Source organism: Bactrocera tryoni, chromosome 3 (assembly GCF_016617805.1).
Source record: "Bactrocera tryoni isolate S06 chromosome 3, CSIRO_BtryS06_freeze2, whole genome shotgun sequence".
In the NCBI taxonomy this organism is placed as follows: Eukaryota; Metazoa; Arthropoda; class Insecta; order Diptera; family Tephritidae; genus Bactrocera; species Bactrocera tryoni.
The window spans coordinates 73,300,616-73,323,055 of NC_052501.1; the positions used below are offsets into that span (position 1 = coordinate 73,300,616).

Here is a 22,440-nt window from a genome sequence, read left to right on the forward strand (position 1 = left end):
GTGAATATTGCATACTTATCAGGTATGTAGATAAGAATCGTTATTACGTTGTAAATAATTACTAGCGCTCGACTAAAATATATGACTGCTATTAATTACGTCGCAAGCTTCATATGTAACAAAAGCTATATATTGGGTAGTTGAAAAAGTCTTTTCGTATTTCTAATCAAACTTTCACTCATTTTGTTTTATTTATACTAATGAAGAAATTAACAAATATCTCCAAATTTGGTCGAACACTTTTTGGCATTTTTCCGCTGGAGACATTATTCTATCAGTGTAAAACTTTTATCAGTGTAAATCGAAATTTCCAGAACGGAAGCGAGCAAAACATTGTTGTGCTACACGAACTGATACAGCATCGTCTCCTTAAACATCACAAATTTGCGTGGCATTCTTCCCTTTTTTATACAAAAATTTAAACAATTGCGAATTTCTTCATTATTTCCACTCATTTTTGAACAGCTGTAATTTTTTTCAACTTCTCCGAATTTAATTATTTTTTTTTTTGGATAAATGAAGCTTAAAATCTCACCTTTCCAACACTATGTATGTATATGGTATGACACCATGTAATTGGTAGCACTGGAGATATACGACTGCAACGACATCTATTGACAAAATGGCGAAAAGACTTTTTCGACTACCCAATATTATATAGTTTTAAAAGAAAAAGCATGAAAAACTTGTGAAATTTTCGTTACACATTATAGAGTTAATAAAAATAAAAGCGAAAATTAGCAACAGAAGATACCTCTCACAGTAAAGCGATTTTAGCTGTCTGCCTAGCATGTGGCTGAGCTATTAGCAGCCTTCTATGAAAAGGGGGACATAAGTGCTGAAGCAAATAAAATATAAGTTTTATATGTAACACGTCAATATGTCTGAAAGATTATAGTTTACTTAGAAGTCGAAAGCCAACAAGTTAGACACCACGTCTAAGAATATAAGATGCTTCAAACTTTTGTCTAACATATGAACACCTTAGACGAACGGGAAAATAGATAACAAACGCCACAGAAGTATAAAAAACCTTGTTTCAGTTTGGCGGCGTTTTAATACACTGAGCATTTCCCCACTAACGCTTAACTCACCACTATTCTCCAATGGCAGACACATGTCCTCACTGCTTGCCGTTGTTAGTTGCGCTGGCGGCGCAATAAATTGTGCTGTTTGCGCTGTTGGCGAACGCAATATTGCCGTAGGCGTTTGTTGCTGCTGTTGTGACGTAGTCGTTGTTTGGCCCGTGCCGCCCGTTGGTCCGTCTGCTGTGTTCACACCCTCAATGCTGGCGTAGTAACCACTATTATTACGTGGGCGTATGCGACTGGCATTAAATACACCGCCTTCCTCGGTGACTGTTATATGGAAATTTTGCTGAAAACCGTGACGTGCATTATACGATGTACTGGAATAGGTCAGACCACTGCCATTGCCGCTCAACACCGGACCGGCAGAGATGTCTATGGTTGATTGTGGTACAGCGTTGGTCGGTTGACGTAATGTCAAATTGACTGAGGTGAAGCTTTTCTGACTTGTTGGCGTACTGCCACCACTACCACCGGCGGTGGAATTTGCGACGGTGCTAATTTTTGCGGACGGTAGAAAGTCGCGCGCGTATGGCGGCTCTGGCTGTACGGTGATAACTGAGCGGTGGCGTATAGGCGAACGCAGCGGTGATGTTTGCTGTGGCTGATAAGCGGAAGCAACAACGTTGTTATTGTTGTTATTATTTTGCCGATTGTTATTGATATGGCTGAGCGCAAAAGCTTGTGATGGCGAACATCCCGCATTGGCAGATACTTCGCTTTCGCCGCACGAGCTTAACGGACTCGTCAAAGCCGATTCGCTCGAGCAGCTGCCGACGCTCTGCCATTGTGGTGAATTTCCACCGCTATTATTGTTGTTGTTGTTGCTGCTGTTGTTGTTGTTGTAGCTGATATTATTGTGAAATACTGGCTTTGGCGCGATCGGCGGCAACGGCGCTTTGCGTATCGGCTTCTGTAGCGGTGGATCCGCGGCTACGCCACTCGCTGGCTGTTGTTGTTGTTTCAATTGGCTGCGCTGCTGCAAATGCTGTTGCAGTTGTTTGTTCAACTGCTGGCGCTGCAGTTGCTGCTGCGATGCTTGCAAGTTGAGCGTATTGGGACGTGCGCGCGCACCGGTGGCCGGCAATTGTGGCGTCGAGGGCTGATGATTCGCGGCAATTCGATTGAGCGCCGTTATAAAGTCGGCAGAGCGCGCGCATTCAACAGACGCGTTCGCGTTCGCGGTCACGGGCATATCACACGCTTGTTTGGGCGAATCACCGGCAGCACTATTGTTGTTGCTATTGTTACACTGATTATTGCACGGTAATTGAACACTATTAACATCTTTTGCTAAATTGCTACTATTTTGCACTAACTCAACACTATCACAATTGGCTTGAGGTGTAACGACACTATTTTTGATTTCAGCACGTACGCGCTGCAGCGTCGCCGCAGACGGCGGCTGTGTAGGCGCTGCGCGTATGGGACGTAACGGTGTTGCGGGTTTTTGCGGCGATGCGTTTTTAAGGCGTTGCGGTGGTTGTGGCGGTGTGTGCGGTGTCTGCGCTGGTTGTTGTGGACTCTTTTGTCGTTGTTGCAACTGCTTTTGTTGCTGCAGATTGTTGTGTTGCTGATTGTTGATGTGATGTTGTTGCAATACTTTCGCTGGGTACGTTTGTACTGGTATCGGATTTAGTGCCAACTCATTCCGCAACATCTGTATGCAATTCTCACGTTGATGGCAATTATCGTTGACACACTGCGCTACAATCGGATCGGGTATGGTCGGAAACTCTTGCTTCATCTCATGAAAGAGATGCATAATACTTATGTTCGTGCAGTTGCAAGCGTGACGTGCGGCGGCAACTGCTCCTTCCAAATTATTGCCTTTCGTTTCGGTGTCGTTTTCGTTGTAGTTGTAATCGTTGGCGATGTTGTTGAGTAGATTTTCGCGACTATTGTAACGCTTTATGCCCAGTTTGCTGTATGTCTCAGCGTTGGTCGCGTGTGTCGCGGCGGAGGTAGGCGTGGTGGGTGTTGCTGCTGCAGTGGCAGCCGAGGTACTAGGATTACTGTTGTTGTTGTTGCCGTTATTATCGTTGTCGGCGTCGTTGTTATTGTGACTACTTTGCTTCAAAAAAGTAGCTGGCGGCTTCGGTGGTTTAGCCGCCATTTTTGGCCATCATTTGCCGTAAACACGCACCTGGAAGGAGAGCGAAAAAGACAACGAAATTAAAAAGATGTTAAAAAAATAGATTTTGTTTTGAAAACTGTTTAAAGCTGCTTTTCCATACAAATATGTTTGTCTAAATATACAATTAGTGTTTCCATAGACGGGAAGTAAAAACGTAGTATTTTTACTAAAGTTAAAATGCAACCCTGCCAATGTTAATTAAGTAATATAAAATATACAGAATTATTCCTGAAGTTGATCTAACTCTGCGTGAAGAAAATCAGATTAAGACAACTCGTTTTTTGTAAGATTAGGTTAAAAGCTCCATCCAAAAAGGATCCCGCTTACGACAGCGGTGAACGCCGGTTTATGAGAATACCTAAATACTCTTAAGTATTAGTCAAATACAAAAATTATAGAATTTTTTACAACCTGAACATGGTATCTTAAGTTTGCGAAGTAACGGCAACAGGAACGCTGCAAAAGTAGCGCGATAGGGACAGCAAATGACGCCATATTTTTTCCCGCTCTTTTGACTTCAGTAAGGTTTGCCATTTCATAATGGAAAGATATACGACCCTACAAAGATTGGAATTATTAAATTTTACTACGGAAATTCGGAGTCAGTGACCTCAACTTTAAGCGCGCTACGTCCAATTTATGGTCGTTATAAACGACCTGTCAGATCAACGATTGAGCGTCTAGTGGAAAAACTTGAATCCACAGGCATAGTACAAAATTTTACCGTGCCAGTGTGATGAAGAAGTGTCCGTAGCGTCGAGAATATTGCTGCCGGTAGCGCATCAATTGAGAAGGACCCAAATCAGTCTCTCACACGTCGTTCTCAAGCGTTAGGCATCTCTGTGACGTCGCTGTGGCGAATTTTGCGAAAAGATCTTGATCTACATCCTTATAAGATCAAATTGACGCTAGAACTGAAGCTGCTTGACCACCAAAATCGTCGTATGTTCGTGAATTGGGCTGAGCAAGAACTTCAAAACGATCCGGATTTTCATCGAAAAATCATCTTCAGCGATGAGGCTCATTTCTGGCTGAATGGCTTCGTCAATAAGCAAAATATGCGTTTTTGGTCAAGCAGCAATCCACACATACTCCATGACTCACCATTGCCTTCCGAAAAAATTACGGTTTGGTGCGGTTTATGGGTCGGCGGCGTCATTGACCCAGTCAATTGGCCGCCTCGGTCGTATGGTTTGATGCCGTTAGACTATTTCCTGTGAGGCTACGTCAAGTCTATGATCTATGCAAACAAGCCAGCGACGATTGATAAACTTTGTACAAATATCGAACGTGAAATTGTAGCAGTACCGGCCGATTTATGCTTGAAACCCGTCGAAAATTGAGTTCAGCGTCTGTTATATTTCCGTAATTCGGCAGAGATTAATTTCCAAGGTATCCAATCAACTGACCGATCAAACCGAAGTCTTTGTATGGAAAACTCTTTTATTTGTGAAGGATATTATAGATGCAGTGCAGCAGAAGTTAAAGCTCCAAATATATTTTGACACCAAAAATATATTTATTAACCATCTACAGACGGCCTAAAACTGCTGGGATTCCATCCATTCCAAATATATTTATTAACCATCTACAGACGTCCTAAAACTTCTGAGATTCCACACTTTAGGAATGACGTGAAAGCACACACCTCAAAAAGTAGCAAAATTGTAAATGCCACTATCAGTACGCGTGTATCCCAAAATTCAGGCAAAACCCGTTACGCCTGTTGATTACCGAGGTAACGACGACTCATAACACGACCGTTAAAAATGTTGAATGAGTAACGGTCGTTGTTATAAAGGAACTAACAGCTGAGAAATACAGTCAACACTTAAGTCTTAATTAAAATATTACATAGAAGTCGGAAAATTGATTCCAACGTGGGTTGACTCACCTTGACATTCTTAAGATAACTAAAATACCTAGAAATACATATGTATGTATGAACAAAACAACATTTGTAAGGTCTTTAAAATGTCAGTGCATAGTATTAATCCCGACTTTTGCATGCGCTTTGCTGAGCATTCCATATACCAAATATATACATATATAATATGTAGGTATGTACATAAGTATAGCACTTTCAGTATTTAATGCAATTAGAATGACACTTTTAGAACTTAACTGGTATTGATCTCGAATAGTTAGAAGTATTGTAAACAATATACAGTGGGTTCAGAAAAACAAGCAACATTCCAAGAGTAAAAAGTTTTTAGAACAAGCCGTGAAAGAAACGCAATAAAACAAGCGCTTGATATTTGCACAAGAAAAGGCAAATTTAGTACGCAGCGATTTCTACAACAACAACTACACATATATTTGCATTGTTTTTGCACGAAATAGCAAAACTTATTTCATTTCCAGAATTAGCGCTACGTACTAAACGTGATGTTGGAAGCCAAAATAGTATTAAAAATAATAGAAAATAAACCGCTACTTAAAGAGAAATGCGTCGGCGTCGTGGAGAAATAGATTTATGCATATACAGAGGTATGTAGATATATAAGTATGTATACAAAACAATAAGTACTACATAAATAGCCATTGACGCGTGCAAACGAGGGAGGCTCAATAAGACGGGGACCACTAAAAAATTTGCAATTTAACAAAAGTAAAATGTTTGGGTACCACATTAATTGTCTGTGAAAAGTTTAATGGACCGAATTAACATCGCCGATCGCCGCTGAAACGAAATAAAATCAAACCACTTCTGAAGCGTATGGTAACAGGAGACGAAAAGTGGATCAAATACGACAATAGTATGCGAAAAATATCATGATCGAAGCATGGTGAAGCTCAACAAATGATTGCAAAGCCAGGATTGACGCCTTGAAAGGTTATGCTGGGTGTTTGGTGGGATTGGAAAGGAATCATCCACTTTGAGCTGCTCCAGCCTGGCCGCACAATTTATTCTACATTTTACTGTCAACAACTGATGAGATTGAAGCAAGTAATCGAAAAAAATGGCCAGTACTGATCAACAGAAAAAGCTGCGTCTTTCATCAGGACAACGCTAGGCTACACACATCTTTGATGACTCGGCAAAAACTGGGAGAGCTTGGCTAGGAAGTTTTAATGCATCCACCATATAGCCCTGACCTTGCACCATCGGATTACCATTTGTTTCGGTCAATGCAGAACTCTCTTAATGGCGTAAAGTTGGCTTCAAGAGAAACCTCTGAAAATGACTTGTCACAGTTTTTCACCGAGAAACCACTGATGGAATAATGTCTCTAGCGGAAAATGGCAAAAAGTGGTCGACCAGTTCATTATAAATATAAAAAAATAAGTTGAAGTTGGATTAGACATACGAAAATACTTTTTCGACTACCCTATATTTTTATTAATAGTTGGCAATTATTTTGCCTCAACAATAACAGAGCCAAAAATTACACTATAGATCAAAATATTACGACAGTTTCGCTTTGTTACTTTTTTAAAATGTGTTTGACAGAAACATTGCAAACCTCACGAATCATAGAAATTAGTTTGTTTTTCTTCACAGACTCTTTGCAATTTCTTATACTTGCGCCGATCGATTTGGTTTGTTGATATTTTGGAAGAGAAAGCATAGATGGAAATATAAAAAAGTAAAGAGAAATGAGATTTTTTATTTCAAGTGATTTCAAACGCAAAGAAAATGCTACAAGTGGCGAAAGTTGACAGAAAAAAATATATGCGCCTTTCGTAATTGACATCTGTCAAAAATGCCATAAACAAACTGACATAAATGAAATTTGTAACAAATACGCCTGTGACTTTAAGACAGATGTAACCAGAATAAAATCTTTAACTCAATGAATATTCGAAATATAAAAGCTTCTCAAAAAATTCAATATTTTCCATTGTGACTTGTCACGTACTTATCCCGTCACTTTCCACTACTCGTATGCAGGTGTACATATATCTGCATATACTTGTTTTTGGCGAAAATATGTTTCGAAAGGCTGCAGATTATTTCGCGTGTAGTGTTGGCTGGCGTGACGTATTCAAAATGAGGCGAAAATAAATTCCAAATATAAGTGGAAGATTTAGTAAAATAAATAAAAAGTGGAAATAAAAAAAAAAATACTTTATAAACAAATGACAGGAATATTTAAAAATATTTATGACACAAAATGCTGCAAAGGAAGGGTGTACATGTCGGTCGATTTGAATACAAGACAGATGACAGAGAAATGTTAATGTGCAAAATTTAAATTAAATTAATTGAAATTTAAATACAAAAAAATATTTAATTAATAATTATAGCTGAGAGAAAAAAATATAAATTTACCGTTTTAGCAGATTAAACAATTAGAATTAAAACGTAGATAAAATAATATGCACAAATTATTAGAACTGCAAAACTAAGAACTAATAGATTGTTAACTATGAAAAATTATACATAAAAGATAAATATATTTATACATAAAATATTTCATACACAAATTTTAACGGAAAAAGGTGGAAAATGTAAACGAATATTACGAAATTTTAAGAAAAGTAGAATGAAAAGTAGAAATTAAAATATAAAAAAAATAATAAAAAAAAATTAAAATATAAAAAAAATAAATTAAAAAAATTAAAACTTACAAAAACTTATTTGAAAAATTAGAAAAACAGACCACGTCCAGCACGCAGTGAAGAAAATATAGCAAACGAGATTGTACACGAAGACCGTGGCAACTCGGACTGACGCGCGGAACGACTTGGCGCATTTTTCGTCGAGATCTTAAATTGAAAGCGTGTAAAATCCAGCTTGTGCAAGAATTGAAGCCGCTCGACCTTCCCGGCTTATTCTATTTCTGGCTCAATGGGTTTGTAAACAAGCATAATTACCGCATTTGGGACGAAGAGCAACCTGAAGAGAGTCATGAGCTCCCATTTGATCCAGAAAAATCAACTGTTGGGTGTGGTTTTTTGGCCGGTGGAATCATCGGTATTATATTTTTCAAAAATGAGAACGTCAACGGCGTCCATTATCGCGCCATGATAACGACTATTTGATGCCTGGTAAATTGAAGCTTGTGATCTCGGCGAGATTTGGTTTCAACAAGACGGCGCCTCTTTCACACAATGCATTAATCAATGGATTTATTGTGAGAACACTTCGGTGAGCAGATAATTTTACGGGCCGGTCGATTGGTCACCAACATCGTGTGATATCACACCGTGAGACTTTTTACAATCAGTTATAATATAATAATGTATATACATATAACTTGAGGTAGTTATAACGTTTTCGAGGAGAAATGGTTTTGGAGGTTTTTTATGTATTGGTAAAAAAAATGTTTTCGGAAAGAAATATCAGTCATAAAAAAAACTTGAAGAAGTAAAAACTTTTTTAAGGAGAAGGCTTTTTGGTGTTTTTTGTGTATTGACAAATTTTTTTTCAAAAATTTTTTGGAATTTTTTTTTCTTAATTTTTTTGGAATTTTTTTTTTTTTTTAATTTTTATAACAAATATTCTATCGTAAAAAAAAATTATAAAAATTTTTACTCACATTTTGTTTTTTCTACCAGTGGCTCTAGCAAATAGTGTCAAAATTTTCACTTTTTTGTTTTTGTTTTCGTTGTACTCTTGTGAACTCTCTGTATAATAATTTTTTTTCTTGTTTTTTGTTTTATATTGTATGGATATAGCAATTAATTTTTTTTATTGCCTTGCCTATATGTTTTTACATTTATACTTTGTCAACACTTAAAAAATACATTTCGAATTCGTTTGAAATTCGTTCGATAAAATTCTGCACTTGGCACTTTTTCGCAACGAGCAGCTGCACCGCAATCAATATGGGTTTTCCGATTCGTACAGTTATTAAGTCACTAGCAGTTTTTGTTTTTAATTTAATCTCTCATGAAAAACAACAAAAATACAACAACAAATACAAACATATATATGTACGTGCACGCGAATAAATATTCATAAATTTTCCCAAGCAAATTAGTTGCGACAATTCAATTAAAATAATAAAATCACACACTTAAACGTGCGCCGCTGTAAAGCAGCTGCTATATGTATGTACGTATGTATGTACGTAGGTACAATTAATCACTTTGCACTTTGAATTTTCACTTTTGATTGCAGCTTTTCAGACAGATGGCACAATTATATAGTGAGCAGCGCGTATTAACTCATCAATTTCAAAAATTTTACTAACGTATTTTTATTGTTATTATTGTAGGTGCTTAGCGACAGGCGCAAAGCAATCGAAAGCCTCAAATGTATGGCAAAAAAAATAGTAATAATTTCGAGGTATTTTTTCTTATTTATTCTAATTAATAACACTGATTAGCTGTCTAATATATGCTTCGGGGTCACGACTGAGCAGCGTGCGTCTTTTTCGCGACCGTTTTTCTAAAAGTATTTCACGTGTGTTCGTTTTAAATGCTGAATTTTGACTGAATCTGTTTGGTACGTTTGTTGCTTAGTCGATGCCAAAGTCAATGTTGCGCCGATATACTAGCTCACACTCGCCCATACACATACACAGGCACAGGTAGGCATACCAACGCAAGTGTGAAATACATAGTTAAGCGTATTTGTGAATAAATTAATGAAATAAAAACATGAAAAGTAGAAAATTAGCAGGAAAACCCAATATTTCGAGCAATGAAAACACTGAGCGGCGCGTTGGCGTGCACCCACACATGCTTTTGGGGGGAATTAACAGCGAGTACGCGGTGTGTGTGCAAGAGAGCGGTAGAACTCTGCATTTTTTTTCATTATTGATTAATCGGAAATAAATACGCTAGTTGTAGCAAAAGAATTATATGTGCTAAGAGCTCTTAATGTGATAAGCATTTAGCACTCAACAGTAAGCAGTTATCAGTTGATAGAAATCAAAGCTGTATTGCAAGTACTAACGCGTGTAAATAATAATAATAATAATAATAATGTAAACGACCATGTGTGTAAAGCTTGGAATATCGGGTGTTTCGTAACACTGAAGTTGGTACAACTAGGCGTATGTGTAACTTGCTACGAGTTAATGCCTGTAGTAATGTGTACATTATAGTTTGCGTATACGCAGGGGTTAACATACGGAAGCAAATTAAAATAGAGGAAATAATATTTACATAATATTTGGACAATGATTGATTATATACATAAAAAAATGTGTACAAAAAAAATTCCATAAAAATATATAATAATTACTAAATAATTTAAAAAAAATATATATAAATTAAAATAATAGTAAAACATTATTAATGAATAATAAAAAGAAATAAATAGCAAATTTATGGAAAGCGTCTATATTAAAAATATAAAAAAATCAAATTAAATTTGCAATTAAAAAATTAGATAAATTAAGATGGGATTAAAATAAAAACATAAATTAATAAAAAAATAGACATATGTATGTATAAAAAAATTGTATTGAAAATATTTATAATAAAATATTAAATTAAAAATAAAATAAAATCAAAAAGAAAATAATTAAATTAAGAATCTAAATTAATTACGAAAATTAATATAAGAAAGAAATAAGATTAATTAGAAAAAATCAATAAAAAATTATCAAATTAAATAAATAGTAAAAAAAAATAATAACTAATTAAAAATAATTTTAAAACAATAACAAATAAATAATAAAAATCAAATAAATTACAAATTAATGGAAAGCATATATATTAAAAATATAAAAAATGAAATTAAACTTGCAATTAAAAAATTAGATAAATTAAGATGGGATTAAAATAAAAACATAAATTTAAAAAAGTTAATAAAAAAACTAATTGAAAATATCTTCAACAAAATATAAGAAAAAAAACAACCGATTTAAATATTAAATTTAAAAAATTAAATTAAAAAACAAAAAATTTAAAAGGAAATAAATAAATTAAGAATCTAAATTAATTCCGAAAACAAAAAAGAAAATTAAATTACAAATCTAAATTAATCGGAAAGTAATACAAAAATTAATGGAGAAAATATATATTAAAAATAGAAGAAAATCATATTAAAATTAAACTAAAAACACTAATTAATAAAAACATAAATAAAAAAATAATAATGGAAAATATTAATAATAAAAATTTAAGAAAAAGTCAAATTAGAAATTAAATTAAAGAAAAGTCAGAAAGAATTAAACGAAAAAACTAAACTAATTACGAAAATTAAAAAAAAGTAAACTAATTAAAAAAAACAGTAATGGAAAAATTAATAAAATAAATTAATTAATTACAAAATGGAAAAGAATGTATAATAAAAAACATAAATGAAACCAAATTAAAATCATATTAAAATTAAAAAAAATTGAATTAATAAAGCTGAATTAATTAGGAAAATAATAATTAAAAAAATAATAATTAATTAAGAAAATATTGGAAATTTTTAATATTAAAGAATAATTCAAGATAAGAATTAAATTTAAATAATAAATTAATTAAAAAAAAAATAACAGAAAAATCTAAATTAATAATAGAAGCAAAATAAATTAATAACTGCAAGTACATATGTAAATAATAAGAAAATATGGTATTTATTGAAAATATTCTCATAATTAAGTATTAATTACTAGCAAAATACCACTTAAGTCAGAGAAAATATAAAAAAGAAATAAAAAAAAAACAAAAAAATAATTAAATAAAAAAGAATAAAAAAAAATTTTAATACAACGAAAAATTTTAACACAACGAAAATAAATTAAAAAATAAATATTTCATAATTTTTTTAAGGCATATTTAAAATTAACTTAAAATTAAAAATTTTAATTTTTAATTTTAGTTTTTAACCTTATTAAGCAACATTTAACACTCCTAAAACGTAATATTAAAATTTTGCTTTTAAAAAGCGTAAATGAAAGTGAAACGAATTTAGAATTTTGAAATGTGTAAGCGAACCCATGCATGCTTTCATTAAATTAAATGCGCTTCTGCTTGATTAAATAATTGATATATTTACTTTTAAACGCTACAGAATTTGACCAAAGAATTGTACATACCTACATGCATACATACATATGTATGTGAATTGGTAACTTTTATTGAAATACAAAAATGCCAAAATATTCAAAAAGGCGTAGGTGTTGAGATAAATAATAAACAAGAAACCGTAGGATGTTGGCGCAGAACCGGCCACACAAACACAATCATATAAATGCGGCTAAATGTAATGTTAATACGTGTCTTCATGTAGAAAAAAATGTGTTTTCTATGAAAAATTCCTGTTTTTAAAGAAAAAAGATTGAGCTGACAGGAAATGAAAGAAAATTAAAAAAAAAATAGTTTCTATTTTACTAAAATCGTATTTAAGCAAAATATATATAAAATAACATATTATTTTGCTATAAACTAAGGCATATAGAAGATTAGTTAGGATAACGAACAACATGCAAAATAATAAAAACAACATAACCTCAATACCTACATACGTGACAGAGAAAAACCTTTTGCGACCTTCGACTATTACTTTTTTGTGAGGAAAACAAGAAATACAAAAGGTAAAGCGTATATCGTAAAAAATAAGTGAAAATGTTAACAAGTTGTGGTGTTCTGTTTGCAACCTCGCCTAAAAAAGGAAATTAATTTTAGTTTGCAAATCATAAAAAGCTTAAGAAAAGTATATAAATTCTCTTCAGCACAACTAAAAATACATGCGAGTTGAGTGTTCTTTTGCAAGTCGCTTATGTAAAAAGGTGCATTTTCATGTCACTTATGATGTTGTGTACTGAGCCTGTTTTTGACAACTTTTTGTATTGCTATATCAAATACAGTAAACGGTAGATCTTAGGAAAAAACATTCAAACATTTTTTTTAAATAGTTTGGATAAAACAGCACTTTCTTCTTCTTCAAATGGCAGCCGTAGATGAGAGTGCATACGAAGACCGTGGAGAGTCCTTATCATCCTAACGGGGATTGAAATCCGTTAGAACAACAACCCCACTCATCTAGCACCCTTTTTCCTTTGATATCCGTTAGAAAAACAACAACACCGTGGAGAGTCGATTCGGCGCCGTTCGAAGCAACTCGGACTGACGTATGGAATGACTTGGCGCATTTTACGTCAAGATCTTAAATTGAAAGCGTACAAAATACACCTTGTGCAAGACCTGAAACCGCCCGATATCAATTCACTTATGCGCTCTTGAAAATTCCAAAATAGGTCCGGGAAGTTTCGAGCCAAATATTGTCTCAGCTATGAGTCCTATTTTTGGCTTATGGGTATGGAAACACAGAAAAAAATTACTACATTTGGGGACGAAAAAGCTACCTGAAGAGATTCAAGAGCATGTCATCCAGAATAAACAACGGTTTGGTATGGTTTGTGGGCCAGTACGAGTCCTCGGTCCATATTTCTTCAAAAATTATGCCGGTGAAAACGGAACCGTCGACGGCTATCCTGCTATGACAACTGACTATTTGATGCCTGAAATTGAAGCTAGTGATATCGGCGACATTTTATTTCAACAGGATGACGCATCAATCAATGGATTGATTGAGAGAACACTTCGGTGAGCAGACGATTTCACATTTAGGACCAGTCGATGGGCCACCAAGATCGTGTGATATTAAACCGTTAGACTTTTTCCTGTTGGAATATGTAAAGTCAAAGATTTATGCGGACAATCCCGCTTCGATTCAGGGCTTCAAGAAAAACATCACGCGTGTCATTGGCCAGTTACTAGTCGAAATGTTCGAACGAGTCATCGAAAACTGGACCCAACGGATGAACCATCTGAGACGCAGCAGGGAAAGAGATAATCTTCAAAAAATAAATGCCAATGAATGTTCTTTCGAAAGATAAAAAGCCTTCACCATTAAATTTGAAGTTTATGTGTTTTATTCAAGTTGGGACTCTCGCAAAGGGATCACTCTTTGCATAAGTATCTGCCTATATTGGGTAGTCGAAAAAGACTTTTCGTATTTCTAATCAAACTTCAACTTATTTTTATGTACATTGTGTATTATATAATTGAAAATTACTTGACCCATTTATATGGTCACAACTGTATAAAAATATGTATTATACTATGCTTATTTGAATATGTAAAAAAGCTATATGCGCTGATTTATGAATGAACACCGCCAACTCTATTGACATGTCTCTCTAATATTAAATATACCTAGACACATATACAACTACAGTTATAATTTATTAAATGTGATATTTGGCAACAGAAATCGAAACGTGGGCACTATAAATTAAAGCGTATATTTACGATTCAAAACGCTACGTAAATAGGATGTTTGCTTGTTTTGATACACAAACTTCAAGAAACCCAGAAAATTTTAATATATTTGTTCAATCGAACAACAACTACAAACAAATATGTATGTATATAGAGTGCCACACCTCCGAGCAAAATATATACCGATATGTTTATAAAACAAACTCATAAGAAATTTTCATAAATAAGACTTTCAAAAATGCTTCGTGAAACCTTTCCAAATTTATTTAGCCACTTTTCAACATTGTTGCAAATTAAATTCTTGCATTAAATGCCCGCCCGCTGATCTTATTACCGTTCGTTCTATCATTTCAGCTTTACACGTGCTGTCGTTGTTGTTGTTGTTATTTGCGAAACGCCCCATTAAATGTTGTGCAACATTAACATTGGAATATATTGTGCGATCCTCCAAATTGTAGCATTATTTTGACAGAAACGGCCCAAAAATTGCGGCATTAATTACTTTGAAATGTAAAATATTTCTCTTGCTGTTTATGCAATTTAAAGGTCTAAACACAGTGTTGCTGAAAATCGCCTGATAATTAAGTGAAAGTAAAGAAAACAAATAATAATAACAGTAAATTCCCCATTAATACCTACATAATAAATAGTGCAAGTATTATGGAATTTTATAATAAGCGCAGAACGGTGAAGGAAACTGGCTTAGCAAATGTATACAGTGGCGGCAAAAGTGTTAGGGCGTAATGTGCGGATTTGAGTTTGGTGAATTATTGGCTCAAAATTTTCCAAAACAAAAGAAGAACACATTTATTTATTATAATATAAATAATTGAAATTAGTAATTGGATGTGTGGTGGATGGAAAGACATGACCTTCATGAGGTATAAACGAAAATATTTGTAATTAGCGCTTTTGCCAAAAAAAATTAAAAAAAATGCGGAATTGAAATTGTGTGTGATGCAAGTTTCGTGGCACGATAGGACTTTGCGAGAGAGTTAAATGCAAGAAAGAAGTCCTTTGAACTGGACACCATTTATAAGGTTGAAAAGCAACATTTTTGCCATTGCAAAAATTGGATGATGATAGAATCCATGCGTTCTTTTAAGATGCCAATTATGCTGATCTCTGGGATTATGGACTCTCAAAGATCCCTTTAAAACAAGGTGTATTAGTTGTGTGCGTATTGTTACGTCGAAATTCAGCAAACCATTAGTCACCATACGTATGTACATATGTATGTTGAAGAAGGGAGTTTAATCAGTCAGATCAGTCAGTTTGTATGGCAGCTATATGGTATAGTTATGCGATCTGAAAAAATTCGTTCGGAGATTGTAACGATGCCTTGAATAATAAGCTTTGCCAAATTTTGTTAAGATATCTTACCAAATAAAAAAGTTTTCCATATAAGGACTTTAGTTTGTACGGTCAGTTTGTATGCCAGCTATATGCTATAGTACACCGATCCAAACAATTTCTTTGCAAATTGTAGCATTCTTTTAGATAATAATCTGTGCTAAATTTCGTGAAGGCACCTTGTCAAATAAAAAATTTTTCCATGGCAAGGTCTTGAGTTTGATGAATCAGTTTGTATGACGAATATGCAGCTACTGATATGCAATGGTTATCTGAATCTGAAAAATTCATATCTGATAAAAAGCGATGCTCTTTAATAATTTTGTATGGCAGTCTATGCTAAAACTTTATCAAGATATCTGCCTAGATAAAAACCAACCGAGGACATCAGTCATAAGGACTTTGACACATGGACTTGATTTGATTTTGTATGGCAGCCATATTATAGTTGTCCGATCTGAAAATTTCTTTTCGGAGGTTGTAGAGATGCCTGAAAGAAGAAAAGAGCTATGCCAAATTTTACTTTGAGATATCTTGTCAATAAATAGAGTTTCCCGATATAAGGACTTGTACTTTGACGGCCAAATTTTGTTGTTTGTCAAATAGTGGTCCGATAACGACTTTAGTTTGAAACAAATTAGCAGCCTCTTGGGGAAAAAAGCACGTGAGCCAAATTTCAGATCGATATCTCAATAATTGAGCGACTAGTTCAGACATATACGGACGGACCTTTCTTAAAATCTTTCCTTAAGATCTTCCTTAAAAAATTGAAAGAAAGCCATAACTTCCTTTGTTGGAATAGCTTTACTAAGGCATATACATATGTACATACATATGTCTATATTTTTGTTTACTTGGAGTCTTAGTTGGACTACAAGTGCACACCATATTCGCACGTAAGAACGACCTTCACAATTAGCGGTGTATGCTCAAAAGCACAGCATGTTTTTCTACGTCAAAGCGGTAAACGGAAAAAATATTCAAAATAATTTCAGGCGGTTTGCAAAAGCAACAAGCAACAAGAGACAAATGTACAGCGAAACAAGTGAACGAGCAGCGGCCTGATGGCGTAGCCAGCAGACGTTTTATTTTACCAACGCAAACAACAAAAACAACAACAACACATGCATGCACGAGAATTGGTAAAAATAATCTAAACAAACAAAAACGAGTAGCAGAAACCATCGATACTTTGTGTACGGACGTAATGAGTGCGGGCAGCAGGGTGAAGCGACGGCTGACTTGACACTAACGCGGCGACGAAGGCGCAAACGACAATTCAATTCAATTCAGAAATTTTATGTGCGCACATACAAAACAATAAAACATACATATCCACAGCGCAACAACAACGAAGCACGCTAAGTACATACGTACATATGTACATAGTAAATATGTATATACGGACACACGTACGTAGAAACAATATTTGCTGGCTATTTTTAGACGATCTTATAAAGTTTATTTACACAGCGACTTAATTTTGGCCAAAATATGCAATGATCGTGATGTAGATCTGCTTTAATGCTTTTACACTTTTTTTATTGTTGACCAAAAGGGAGTGCGCTAACAACAAACTGCCAGAAATACAACAAAGTTTCATGTAAAAGCAGTGTAGTGGGTGGAAAAGCAAACGCTTGAGGGTCGAGGAGTGACGGGTGCGGAGCGCAAGGCGCGCGGCGTTTACAAAGTAATCAACAGCGAATGAAATAACAATAAAATTAAATGCAGAACAACAGGAAAAAAACGTATAAGCAGCACGTAAGAGATTGGTTGCCAACTAGGCTAGAGGGTGAGGGACACGCATTTACATGCGCTATGCGGCAATACACACATATATTTCATATGTTTGTATCCAACACTCATATATTTCTAAATAAAATAGCAGCAAAAGCAAAATCTATTGACAAAAAAAAAAGAAACTAATGGGTAAAACAAAACAAAAGCTTACCAACTACGAAAATTCCCCATCTCATTAAATTAAATTTTCAATTTTAGTGGCAAAAGTTTTATATTTTGCTTTTCTCTTTAATACTTTTTGTCTTCTATTCTACTTAATTTTATTTTTTCTTTTTAATTATTTTTTTTTTTTAATTTTTTTTTAATTTTTTCCCTTAATTATAATTTTTTTTAATTTGTTAGTTTTATTTTTTTTAAATTTTTTTTCATTTCTTTCTATTTTTTTTCTATTTTTCCATTTTTCTATTTTTTCTTCCCCTCCAATGCTTCCAGCGCTTTATTGTTTTGCGTTGTTTTGCTCCATTTTCTTCATTGTTGTTCTTATAATGTATTTTCGCAAAATCCGTTGTTTTGTTCTTTGATGGTGCGCAATAAACAAAAATACCGCAAATACGCGCTCACGTCCAAATGTCTGCGGGGTTATTGCTGGCTTTTGGCAATGCCATATCGCCCATAAAAATAAAGCGTCTAAAGCAAAAAGAAAATTGCAAGCGAATTTCGGCAAATAAACAAATTGCGGTAACAGTGCCTCGTTGCTTTAGCTGAAAGGGGTATGTGTTTTAAATATACATACATATATATACCATAAATATATATATATATATATATATACGTAAATCTTTTCCAAATATTTGTTACAGATATTTATTTATTTTTAAGAATTACTGCATTGCTTTTGTTAAACTGAAGGATTGTAAAACAATGCATTTCTGCATTCTCAACCAAGCGAAACAAGAAAAAACTTTAACTTCGGCTGCAACGAAGCTACAATACCCTTCGCAGTTGCATTTTCAAATTATAAAAGGGAATAAAAACATCTTTAGCTTGTTTTTGATCGAACGGTTTATATGACAGCTATATGCTATAGTTGTCCGATTTGAACAATATGTTTGGAAATTGTAGCGATGCTTTGAATATTAATCTGTGCCAAATTTTGTTAAGATACCTTGCCAAATAAAAAAGTTTTCCATACAAGGACTTGATTTTGATGGATCAGTTTGTATGGCAGCTACATGCTATAGTTATCTGATCTGAAAAATTCCGAGATTGTTCGATGCCTGAAAAATTATGCCAAATTCTCGTGATGCTTTGTCAAATAACTTTTCCATAGGACTTGATTTTGATCGATCAGTTTGTATGGCAGCTACATGCTATAGTGGTCCGATGTGAAGAATTTTACTATAGTTATCTGATCCGAACGATTCCTTCGGAGATTGTAGCGATGCCTTGAATAATAAACTATGCTAAATTTCGTGAAGATTGATTTTCAAATAAAAAAGTTTTCCACACAAGGACTTGAGTTTGATGATCAGTTTCTATGGCAGATATATGCTATAGTTGTCCGATCTGAACAATCTGTTCAGAGATTAAAGCGATACCTTGAATACTAATCTATGCAAAATTTCGTGAAGATTAATTCTCAAATAAAAAAGTTTTCCATACAAGGACTTGGGTGTAATCGACCAGATAGTATGGCAGCTATATGATAAAGTTATCCGATATGAAAAATTCTTTCGGAGATTGTAGAGAAGCCTTTAATAAAAAGCTACGCTAAATTTTGTTAAGATGCAATATGCTATAGTTAACCGATATGAACAATTTCTTCGGAGATTATGGCGATGCTTTGAATAAAAATCTGTGTAAAATTTCGTAAATATCTTTTGTCAAATAAAAAACGTTGATATTGCATGGTCACCATGGGCTTGCAGAAGTCCAGACGCTGAACTCAATTTTTGCCAATTTTCAAGCATAACTCGGCCGATACTGTTGCAATTTCATGTTTGATATTCGTACGAAGTTCAACAATCGTCGCTGGCTTGTTGGCATAGACCATAGACTTGGCGTAGCCCCACAGGAAATAGTCTAACGGCATCAAATCGCACAACCGAGGCGGCCAATTTACTTGGCCATTTTGTGAGATAACACGTTCACCAAACTTGGTTTTCAATAAATCGATTGTGACATTCACTGTGTGGCTTGTGGCGCCGTTCTGTTGAAACCACATATTGTCCAAGAGCATATCATCCAATTCGAGCCAAAAATATTCGGCTATCATTCACGGTAACGTGACGATCTTGATCATCACGAAAGTAGTAAGGCTCAATGACACCGCCGGTCCATAAACCGCACCGGAGCGTAGTTTATCGGGATGCAATGGTGACTCTTGGAGTCCGTGCGGATTGCTGCCTCACCAATAACGCATATTTTGCTTATAGACGAAGCCATTTAGCTAGAAATGAGCCTCATTACTGAAGATGTTTTTTCGATGAACGATTCTGGTGGTCAAGCGACTTCAGTTCTTACGTCAATTTGATCTTGTAAAGATTTAGGACCAGATCTTTTCACAAAATTTAGCACAACGACGTCACAGAGATGCCCACGCCTGAGAACGACGTGTGAGAGACTGATTGAGGTCTTCCTCAATAGATGTGCTAGCGGCAGCAATATTCTAGACACAATCGGTCTACGCTTGTAGCGTCCCTATTCAAAAACCCGTCAGAATATGAAAAAAATATTGTAAATATCTATTGAACACCTGTCAAAAGCTATACGTCAATATATGTATAATATGTATATGTAATCATAAAAAAATAAAATATGGTATAATAAAAAAAACTAAAATGGAATATATGTAGATATAAAAGAGCAAAGTCTCAAAGAAAGAATTAATTAGCTTGAAACAGACCAGTCCCTTAACTGTACGTAGGAATATAACACAAAGTGCGCAAAATGTCCTATAAACAGGACATTTCCATCAACACTTGGACAGTTGTTGCCAGTTGGTCCCAAGCAGTAAAGAATTAAAATTTATTTGGACACATCTAAAGGCGCTGCGGCGCGCTTGCCTGCATGTGTGAGTTGGCGTTGTCTTGCCATGCAATTGTCAAGCACAACCAGTGAGTAGAATGAATGATGAGCCAAAAATAAGCGATGATCTTGTCAACGAGAGTTCGAAGCAAACAAACTAAAGCAAGATAAAACACAAAAATAAAAATAAAGAATAAAATTAAGAAATTCTACGCGTTTAATGTGTAGCTTTATGCCGCATAGCATATAACGAGCGTGTAAGTGAAAGTGGCAAAGAGAATTCGAATTTAATTTCGGAATGATAAAGTGATGCCTCCTAATAACTTTTTGGCATGTGACAAAACGTTTGGAATTGCAGCAAAGAAGTGCCTAGCATTCAGCGCGCTTTTGTACACCGTTTAATACAGCGTACAGCGCGTAAGGTGGCTGGATTAGTGAGTGGAATGTGAAGATCAAAGGCAACGGCGAAATGATAAATTGCTACAGTGAAAGGTGTTAAAGGACGCAGGTGAAAAATACTACGACTAGAGCAACAAACAAGTGATTACTTTGTTTTTCTTATGTTCGAATTTAAAATAATTAACAGTGAAAAAATTAGACTTAATTTCTAGGTCTAACACGGTAAACTTAGACTCAATAACTTAGATAAATTTTAAAAACAAATGTAAATTCTGTTCAATTTTATTGAGAGAGTGCGTTTTTAGGGAACTTCGTTAGCAAAAATTATGTAATCGGTACAAAGATAAGTGCTGTTATCGATTATCGACATTTCTGTTCTCCGTCAGTTGAGTTACTACGTAACCGGAACGGACCTAAACGGACCCACTGGGTTCCGTAACCGGTACGGACCTAATCCTTTATTATATCAAGAATTATCAACTTCAAACTAAAAAGTTGGCCGATGTTTAGACCGGGTTTACCTGAAAATTTAATTTCATTCAAGAAATGATAATTATCGATATTGGAACATATTTAAGAAAGTGTAAATTATCGATAAAAACTAACTTTCTCGCTTCCTTGCTGCACGGAACTTAACACTCTCCCCCACTAAATCTACAGCTACCATATTCACAAACTGGATGAAAGAGTATAGACTTGACCTTACTATTGCAGTCGATGACATAAAGATTCCAACTGTCAATAATCCTAAAATTTTATGTGTGACTTTTGACAGTCTCTGCTCCTTTACTCCTCATACGACCGCTATTATTACCAAAGTACAGAACCGCAACAAAATCCTCAAAACGCAAGCTGGCAGCCAATGGGGGAAAGGACAAGGAAACGTGTTAGCAACTTACAAGGCAATAGACCGGACAGCTCTTAACTACTCCGCATCAATATGATCGCCTAGATGCAGTGAAACGCAGACGAGGAAGTCCCAGACTTGTCAGAACACTGTACTCCGAACTACGATAGGATGCCTCTTGATTTCTTCTATCGAACACTTGCATAGTAAGGCTCGTTTGCTCGCAGTTAAGGAGCATAATGAACTCCACTCTAAGCAGTTCCTGCTGGCGTTTTTTCGAAATCATCCCTGCAGTCATCTGCTTAGAACGGAACCGTCTGCTAGGAGCATCAAGAGGTTATTCCTCCACTACAATACATCGACCAGACTTCGAATTTCCGACAAGCACTGTGCGCCATTCAGTGGAGCCATCAACACCTTCACCGACTCCCTCTCAGTACATTCCGACCCCGTCGAAACAGCACGTTTCTTGAGCCTACCGTTGGATGGCGTCGACGACAACTTATCTAATCCTTACCATTCTAACTGGGATTAGATACCCGTTGCAACAACATATTCGAATATGTTTGAATTTCCAAAAATAGTTCCATAAATTGATTTTTCAAACCAATTATCGTTGGGTACAATAAGATTCTTAGTTCGTTTTTGGGTGCCTGGATTGTAGAATAGTACTTGGTTGAGAATTATTCACTTATCGATAACTAAGATCAATGTATGTTGGGTTAGCAAAA

The 22,440-nt window shown here is 34.9% G+C and overlaps 1 protein-coding gene across 4 annotated transcripts in view; it reads right to left on the reverse strand.

Moving 5' to 3' along the window:
* The window catches only part of LOC120770854 (formin-J-like), a 47,801-nt gene that overhangs the window by 14,427 nt on the left and 10,934 nt on the right, over positions 1-22,440 (reverse strand). For 3 of the 4 annotated variants that reach the window (XM_040098466.1, XM_040098465.1, XM_040098463.1), the window contains exon 2: positions 1,095-3,234. In XM_040098466.1, coding sequence (XP_039954400.1) covers positions 1,095-3,204 — 2,110 coding nt within the window. In that variant the 5' untranslated portion in view covers positions 3,205-3,234. Of the gene's footprint in view, positions 1-1,094; positions 3,235-8,711; positions 8,792-22,440 lie in introns of those variants that run through there. The other variant, XM_040098464.1, reaches the window with a different exon arrangement.